This window comes from Panicum virgatum, chromosome 2N, assembly GCF_016808335.1.
Source record: "Panicum virgatum strain AP13 chromosome 2N, P.virgatum_v5, whole genome shotgun sequence".
Classification (NCBI taxonomy): domain Eukaryota; kingdom Viridiplantae; phylum Streptophyta; class Magnoliopsida; order Poales; family Poaceae; genus Panicum; species Panicum virgatum.
Window position 1 is genome coordinate 229,825 of NC_053146.1, and position 8,937 is coordinate 238,761.

Sequence of the window (8,937 nt, forward strand, 5' to 3'; positions counted from 1 at the left end):
ATGCTGACTGATATTGTTGCTGAAGCTTCACTGCTTTGCTTTTGGGGCTTTGGCATTAGCCCAAACTAGACTACATGGATGGAGTCAGACCAGCAGGCAGCAGTTGGATGTGAGTATGTGACTGTGAGTGAGGAGGCTAGACTCTAGAGGAGATCGATGACCAAGTCCCAACCTTGAAAAGAAAAGACTTGCACTCACTGTTACTAATTGGTTGTAGTGCACGTGTTAGTTTTGCCTGCTGCAGTGCTGCGTGTACATTACTACTAGTTGTGATCGACTAATTGAGCTTTGGGATGGATGGTTAAGCTAACAGAAGGATTGGCATCTTGCAAGTTGGCTAGTGTGCTGGTGCCAGACTAGTTTAGTGGTGGGCCATGCTTGCTTGGAAGAAGAGAAGACAAGAGGGTAGAATACAATAGACAATCCTGCCTGCGTGCAGCTCATGTCCCGGCCCGGCAGATATATATATCAAATTGATGAAACACAAGTAGCAAGCAAAGCATCCAGGCCAATTTGGAATGAAATAATACTTCCTTTCAGAGTCGGAACTGTATCTAGTTGAAGGTGAAGGAGGAGTACGTAGTAGAGGCCACGTTTTCTTTTCTTCGAGACATGAAATGAACGATATCAAGCTGCTGTGCCTGCGAGTACACACCTGACCTGACCTGACCTGACCTGATCTGACCTCACCACCATTTCTGCTGATCCATCTTCTCATCTGCCGAACGAATCCACCCGCCAAACCTTCCTTGTTTGCTTGCTCTGCAGCTACATCTACGGCCTACCTGGAGGAGCACAAGCAGCCTTGCTTGCTCTGCTCTGCTCCAATCCAAATCTCCCAACTCCATCCATCCAATAGCGCAGCTCTGCTTGTGGCGTGCGCACCACCACTTGTGTAGAAGGAGCCGAGGCGAATCGAATCTTTCTTTTCTGGCACCGGCACCAGCTTTATTAGTACAGGAAACAACATTTGCTTGCCTTCCTCCCCCTCCGTTCATCCTCTGCATCTCCATCATCATCTTCTTCTTCACCGGCCAGTCGGTCAGTCAGAGATAGGAGGAGGACCCGGCCGATTGTCAATTTCCTAGCTACGTCTTGTTCAATTCCTTATTAAGCTAGCTAGCTCTTCTCTCTCTCTCTCTCTTCCTTCCTTCCTTGCCGTCGGTGCTTGCCTTGCCTATGTGATTGTTTCCTTAATTCCTTCTCCCCCCAATCCGTGGCCGATTGGCCGTCGCCATGGCCGGAGCTCCTGAATCCCATTCCATTCCGTAGCTGCTTGTTGAGGACCCAACCCAACCTATCCTACCTGCCGTCTCCTCTTGAGCAGATCAAGAGCACAAGAGCTAGCAGATGGAGGCCAGGCTCCTCCGCGTGCTCTGCATGTGCAGCGCCCTGGCAGTCGCCCTGCCGGCGCGCCCGCCCAGCGTCACCATCGGCGCCCTCTTCACCTTCGACTCCGTCATCGGCAGCTCGGCCGCCACTGCCATCCGCCTGGCCGTCGACGACATCAACCGCGACGCCACCCTGCTCAGGGGCACCAACCTCAGCGTGCTCCTGCAGGACACCAAGTGCAGCGGATTCGTCGGCACAATCCAAGGTAAACACCAAGTCTGGTTTTGTTTTCTTTTTTCTTCTGCAAACCAACCAAAATCCCTCCCTCCTCGAGCTCACCATCATCATCATCATTTAACAAGTGAGTGGTTGGCCTGTATGCTTCAGAGACTGCAGTGCATACCATGTCTTTGTCTCCATTGGGGAGGGACCTCCCTTTCAATTTGTGTCATTTTTTTCTGCTTTGCTCCTTATTCATATTCTTGTTGATGTTGTTGTTTTTGGAATTTGCTCCGTCCGATCCTCTTTTCTCTATCAACGGATTGCCGCTTACCAACCAACTGATAGTCAGACTCCATGCGTTCCGCGCCTTCACTTCACATTCTGATGAGCAAGCACTGTTTTCCTTCCTCTCCCATTCACATGTAAACCTAGTTTTAGTCTATCAAAAGTCAAACATTTTAACTCTAGCCCTGGATGGTTTGCTTTCTAGTGGTACCACACCACACCACTCTAGGTTCATTATGAGCAGTTTAATTATTTATTATTCTAAAAGAATAGTAATTTTTTTTTATAGAGATGGATGGCTAGTCAAAGTCTATGATGGGTTTCCTTCAAAAAAAAAAAAGTCTATGATGGGAGAGAGTAGTATATAGCTATAGTGAGACTGTGTTCCCTTGATATTTTAGAACAAAACAAATACTACCTAAAGCTCCATTATTGACGAAATGAAACGATCCTACTGTCTGTAACTAATAATCTAGTAAGCTTTGTAGTCACATGACATGACATCAGACGAGTGACGAGTCAACTGCTTGATTGTTACTCATGTGTGCTGCCTATTATGTACATGCAGCTCTTGAGCTGATGGAGAAGCAGGTGGTGGCCGTTGTGGGCCCGCAGTCGTCGGGCATCGCCCACGTCATCTCCCACGTCGTCAGCCAGCTGCGCGTCCCGCTGGTGTCCTTCGCCGCCACCGACCCCGCGCTCACCTCCGCGCAGTACCCCTTCTTCGTCCGCGCCGCGCACGACGACGCCTTCCAGATGGCCGCCGTGGCCGACATCGTCGCCCACTTCGGCTGGCGGGAGGTCACCGCCGTCTACGTCGACACCGACTACGGCCGCGGCGGCGTCGACGCGCTGGGCGACGCGCTCGAGGCCGCGCGCGCCAGGATCACCTACAAGGCCGCGTTCCCGCCGGGCGCCGACCGCGCCGCGCTGGGCGACCTCCTGGTGCGCGCCAACATGATGGAGTCCCGCGTCTTCGTCGTCCACGCCGGCCCAGACTCCGGCCTCGACATCTTCGCCCTCGCGCACACGCTCAACATGATGGACAGCGGCTACGTCTGGATCGCCACCGAGTGGCTCGCCGCCGCCATCGACTCCTCGTCGTCGCCGTCGTGGAGAGCGATTACAATGGGCCGGATACAGGGCGTGCTCACGCTGCGCCAGTACACCCCGGACTCCGACGCCAAGAGGTCTCTGGAGACGAGGTTCAGCGCCGCCAGCCGGCAGAGCAGCAGCATCAACGTCTACGGGCTCTTCGCCTACGACGCCGTCTGGATGGCGGCGCGCGCCATCGACCAGTTCCTCGGCGACGGCGGCAACATCTCCTTCTCCGTTGACCCCAGCATCCGCGACGCCAACGGGAGCGCGCTGCGCCTGAGCTCGCTCCGGGTCTTGGACCAGGGCGAGCAGCTGCTGCGGAAGGTCATACTCGCCAACTTCACCGGCGTCACCGGCCAGGTGCGGTTCGACGGCAGGACCCTCGTCAACCCGGCCTACGAGGTCCTCAACGTCGGCGGCACGGGCGTGCGGCGGGTCGGATACTGGTCCAACCACACGCGCCTGTCAGTGTCCGCGCCCAGCTGGACCGACGGCGGCGGCCGGGCACCCAACCGCACCCAGCAGCAGCAGCTGTACAGCGTGATCTGGCCCGGGGACACGACGGCGCCGCCGCGCGGGTGGGTGTTCCCGAACAACGGCAGGCCGCTGCGGATCGGCGTGCCGTACCGGACGACGTACAAGCAGTTCGTGTCCAAGGACTCGGGGCCGGACGGCGCCAGCGGGTACTGCATCGACGTGTTCAAGGCGGCCGTGGCGCTGCTCCCCTACCCGGTGCCCGTGTCCTTCGTCCTGTTTGGCGACGGCGTGAAGAACCCGAGCTACGGCGAGCTGGTGCAGCGGGTGGCCGACGGCTCCATGGACGCGGCGGTGGGCGACATCTCGATCGTGACGAACCGGACGCGCGTGGTGGACTTCACGCAGCCGTACGTGGAGTCCGGGCTGGTGATCGTGTCGCCGGTGAAGGCGACGAGCTCCAACGAGTGGGCGTTCCTCAAACCCTTCACGCCGGGGATGTGGGCAGTGACCGGCGCCTTCTTCCTCTTCGTGGGCGCGGTGGTGTGGATCCTGGAGCACCGGTTCAACCCGGAGTTCCGGGGGTCGCCGCGGAAGCAGATGGTCACCATCTTCTGGTTCAGCTTCTCCACCATGTTCTTCGCGCACAGTGAGTAGCTAGTTCATCATCTTCTGATCGATATGATGAATTGCATGATGCAGCAATTGCTAATTTGCAGGAGAGAACACCGTGAGCACCCTTGGGCGTTTCGTCCTCATCATCTGGCTCTTCGTTGTCCTCATCATCAACTCCAGCTACACCGCCAGCCTCACCTCCATCCTGACAGTGCAGCAGCTGTCCACGGGCATCCAGGGCCTGGACAGCCTCCTCTCCAGCAGCGACCCCATCGGCTACCAGGTGGGCTCCTTCGCCCGCAGCTACATGATGGACGAGCTCGGCGTGCCGGTGTCGCGCCTCCGCGAGCTCTCCATCGACGAGTACGCCGACAGCCTGCAGCGCGGCCCCGGCAACGGCGGCGTGGCGGCCATCGTCGACGAGCTGCCCTACGTCGAGCTCTTCCTCTCCACCAACTGCCAGTTCAGGACGGTGGGGCAGGAGTTCACCAAGAGCGGATGGGGATTCGTGAGTCGTCGGTGTGCTTCATATTACACCTTGCTCGATCGATCTTGGTCACATTCATTGATCTCATAATTGAACTATGCAGGCATTCCAGCGTGACTCTCCCCTTGCGGTGGACCTGTCGACGGCAATCCTGACCCTGTCGGAGAACGGCGACCTGCAGCGCATCCACGACAAGTGGCTCAGCCCGGGGACGTGCTCGTCGCAGAGCACCGACGTGGGCGCCGACCGGCTCAACCTCAGCAGCTTCTGGGGGCTCTTCCTCATCTCCGGCGTGGCCTGCTTCGTCGCCCTGCTCATCTACTTCGCCAGGATACTCTGCCAGTTCTGTGAGTACCATGACGGCGGCCGCGGCGGTAGCGACGAAGGCGGAGGGGTGTTCCCGGATCCGGAGAGGAGCCTGCGGCGGCCGGCGAGGCTGAGCAGCCTCCGGGACCTGATGTCGTTCGTGGACATGAAGGAAGCGGAGGTGAAGAGAGCCATCCGGAGCAGGTCCGGCGAGAGGCGGCTGGACAGGTCCATGGGAGGCAGCTCCATCTCCGAAGGGCCTTCATTGTCGCGGCCGTCGTCGATCACGTCGCCGGTGTAATAAGGAGCAAGGGCTTTTCTTTAATTTGCTGATGATGACAAGTAGATAGATGAGATACTCCTCTGATAGCGGTCTGACTGACACTTAGGCATTCATGCAGTAGCAGATGGAGCTACCTGAGCTCAAGATAGATAGATAGATAGATTACTTACTAGGCGTAGATGTAGATGAAATACTAGATAGGTTACTTACTTGAGTGCATAGGACTAGGAGATGAAAGGATCTCGATAGATATGATGGATCATATATTGTCGCCCATGCCTTCTTCCTTTGCATTTCGTCGAACGCCTTGTGAGGGACCGAAAGGGCGACCAGAGGGGGTGAATGGGAGCCGATTAAAAATTCTCGCAAACGGAAACTCCGGCTTAGTCCCAAAGTTCACGCCCAACCCTAGAGTCCTAGGCACAGCGTGGAGTAGCTATGAAGGAGCTACACCAACACAAAAAAGCCCTAGGAACAAACGAAAACCAACGCGGAATCAAACACCAAAAGGCAGTGCAAGAATCAACGCACAGTATACACACCAGTTGAACCGACGTGCACTGGGGCAACTCGTCGGTCTAACCGATGTGTGGAGCCTATAGCAGTAAGAAACAACCACCGGTTGATTCGACGCACAGGTTTGGAAAGCGTCGGTTCAACCGATGACACTGCACCGGAAGATCCGACAAAATCGACTTGAAACGTCAGTGCAGTTGTCCAGAGAGAGCTCAAACTGGACTAAAGAGCACCGGTTGATCCGACGAATTCAACTCCAAAGCGCCGGTGCAATTGTCCAGAGGAGCAGCAAAACGAATCCAACGGTGCACCGGTCAAACCGACGTCAACGAAGTTCAATACGCTGGTTGAACGGGCACAACTGCAATAGAAAAACTCTCACCGATTGAACCGATGCCTGTGAACAGCTAAAGCACTGGTGCAACTGACGAACAACAGAAAACCCTAACGCACGAAAAACCTACTCACCGGTTGAACCAACGTACATGAGCACAAGCGTTGGTTTAACCGGTGATAGGAAAAACCCTGTCTAGAGACGTATTTCCAGCCCGCGATCCTTGAAGAACTCGACGATCGACGGACCAAATCACGTCCAAAGATCACCAAACTTCATAGGCACGATCACAAAGGACTTGTGAACATGTCCACGGAAGGAATCGATGAATTACTCCATGGTTTGGGAGGAATCGATGAAATTCGAAGCAAGATTGGGGTTTTCTCAAGAATGCAAAAACTTCGATTCGTGGTGACTCGTGATTCCGGGGGTTTTAGCACTAGGCTAGAGAGTTTTGAATCACTTCAAAGAGTCACGAAATCATCTAGAATCAAGCCATCAACTCGTGCTCTAGAATCGACGAAGGAAAATCGAATTCGACCAAAACAAAGCACAAATCGTACGAGATTGAAATGAATTCAAAACCCCGGAGGGCACAAGGAGGATTGGGCCTCCTTTCCCAATCAATCTCAATACAAACTCAACAATCCATGCTAAAATCCCTAGCTCTAGAGAGGAGAGGGAAGGGAGAACACACAGAGAGAGAGAGAGGCGTCAGAAAAGTGAGATGAGGGCGACGTGCTGGTCTTGGCTGACCCCCGGAGAGAGAGGAGAGGCTTGAGGGGTATTTAAGGTGCCCACGCAGGGGTCCAAAATACCCTCGACTCAAACTAGACACTAAAACGCCCGTAGGGACAAAAACCGGAAATATGTACATGATCTCATCCGACGGCAGAGTTTCTTTCTTCGACTCGAAGCCTTCTCCGCGATGCCGCCATGTCGATGAAGATCCGGTTCGCGGTTTTTTGGGAGGTCCGCGAAACCCGGGTAGGTGGCCGGTTTTGAGAAAACCGCCAAAACTCCACGCGCAGGAAGATTCCCGCCTCCACGCCGTGGCCCTAGACGCCGTTCCTGCCTCAGCCTTCTGACGGCCCTAGACGCCGCCCGATGCCCGTCACCTCTTCGCCCGCAGCGAAGCCCTAGACGCCGTTGACCCCCGTCGCCTCCGTCAGTCCCGAGACCGACGCCCATGCCTCCATGACTTGACGTCTTCAACCGTCGTCTGCCTCCTTGGTTTTGTGGCGCAAACCAAGAAACCCGCCTTCCGTCGTCGCTTGCGCCCTCGATCCAGGAGTGGACGCCACAGCTACCGCCCGGCATGAGCTCCGGTCTCGGCTGCCCTTCACCGCCATCCACCGCACGGTCCATCGGCCACAGCACCTCCACGGCAGCTCTCCGTCGACACTTGACGCCCGTGTACCTGCAATCCAAAGACCAAGCGCACGATCACACCGCACGGTTGACAATTCACTCATCACAAGCAGGATAGAGTACTCAACATTCCTCAATCTCCCCCTTGATGAGTGCATTGTCAACACACCACAAACGAACCAGGATTGAAACAAAAACAGTGAAGAACAAAGAAACAAGAGAGAACTTGAACAAGTGACAAAAGATCGAAAGAAGCAAGAACAAGTCACTTGACCAAGCGAAGATCGATTCCCTAAGACAAGGGCAACGGCTCGACGCAATCGATCAAACACCAACATGACTCCTCAAAGACAGAGGCGGGCTCGACACAGTCATGACAGAAGCGGAGGGAAAACCAGGAGCTAAACAAAGCAGAAACTCCCACTGAAATGCATTTCCCACTTACCAATGCAACTCTCAGCACATGTATGCACTCTCAAATCCCTGTGCACAACAAGTTTTTGTTCGATCACTAACTTCTCCCCCTTGTTGGCACATGCACACATCAAGGCTTAGACCTAAAACTCCCCCTAAAACTGGGACTCCCCCTGAACATATGTTGTGCAATGAATGCAATGCAGGAGGTGTAAGTGAAAGCATTCAGGGATACAAGGATATGAGCAACAACTAGTCACAAGCACGTGTGCATCCATAAACAAGATCTGCATCTAGCTCAACAGGGTATATCAAATCAGTCTAGAGCTAGGCAAGTTCCAGTTTAGGAGAAATAAAAGCAACACCCTTGATCTAGCACTAGCAAGTAGGGAATGAAAGACAATGCTAATCAAACTCATACAGGTGAGCCAAAAGCATCCAAAGCATATTATAAACATTGATTTTGCAATCTCACTATATCAAGAAATTTTAATGCCAGGGGTTGAAAGCTTGTCATGCTTTACTTAGCAACGAGACCAAGCCTATGCCCAAAGACAATCAGAAGCTTAAGGCACTCGTTTCAGTCATGCACAGCCTTGCCCGGGTTCTCACAAGTGCAAAGTGAGCCGTCCCGAAAGCTCGATCAGTGCGACAAGCAATACCACCTGGATCTTCCCATTCCATATCAAGCACAATTCAAGCCATTTTATCAATTTTAGATCATGTCAAGTATGAATTGCTTAACGAAAGGCTACACTAGCATGAATGAGATAGCAAAGCATATCAACACGCCCTAACATGCTAGTAGCCAAGACAGGGTGACCATGTTTTCAGATTTTCAAATCAAAATAGCTTAACTTAGATGATGTCATATACACAGTGGAGCAAGCTATGCATGATCACATTTATAAACTCACACTAGCAAGCACTAGGAGATCATAGCAATGTATATAGGAATGCTAGTGCAAGTGAGGCAATGCAAAATACATAAATGTACAATGCATATGCACAATGCAACTACCAATCCTAGAAAACAAAGAGAAAAACAAACAAGACCTACAAAGCTAACCAAGGAAAAGTCAGCGATCAAAAGGGGTAACAAACCCCAAGCTCCCCTCGCAAGCGAGCAAAGGTGTCCTGCTCAAGAGGTTTGGTGAGGATATCTGCGGTTTGCCTCTCTGAAGGGACATGGATCAAGTC

At 53.5% G+C, this 8,937-nt stretch overlaps 1 protein-coding gene across 2 annotated transcripts; it reads left to right on the plus strand.

Annotated features, from left to right (window-relative positions):
• Positions 1 to 496: 496 nt before the first annotated feature.
• LOC120659179 (glutamate receptor 3.5-like) lies at positions 497 to 5,378 on the plus strand. 2 transcript variants are annotated; one of them, XM_039937230.1, is made up of 4 exons: positions 497 to 1,597; positions 2,408 to 4,060; positions 4,131 to 4,534; positions 4,617 to 5,378. In XM_039937230.1, exons 1-4 carry the CDS (start codon positions 1,351 to 1,353, stop codon positions 5,118 to 5,120), a joined length of 2,808 nt encoding a protein of 935 aa, XP_039793164.1. In that variant the 5' UTR covers positions 497 to 1,350; the 3' UTR covers positions 5,121 to 5,378. The 2 variants fall into 2 exon arrangements, with proteins under 2 accessions (XP_039793164.1, XP_039793165.1); XM_039937231.1 differs by having other exon boundaries at positions 594 to 1,597; positions 4,131 to 4,545; positions 4,617 to 5,104.
• The last annotated feature ends 3,559 nt before the right edge of the window (positions 5,379 to 8,937 follow it).

What these genes read in the sequence shown, in the direction of transcription:
- LOC120659179 (XM_039937230.1), top strand. Translation starts at nt 1,351, where the DNA reads ATGGAGGCCAGGCTCCTCCGCGTGCTCTGCATGTGCAGCGCCCTGGCA. An exon ending in ATTCGTCGGCACAATCCAAG is followed by an intron (nt 1,598 to 2,407) that starts GTAAACACCAAG and finishes ATGTACATGCAG; the next exon opens with CTCTTGAGCTGATGGAGAAG. An exon ending in CCAAGAGCGGATGGGGATTC is followed by an intron (nt 4,535 to 4,616) that starts GTGAGTCGTCGG and finishes TGAACTATGCAG; the next exon opens with GCATTCCAGCGTGACTCTCC.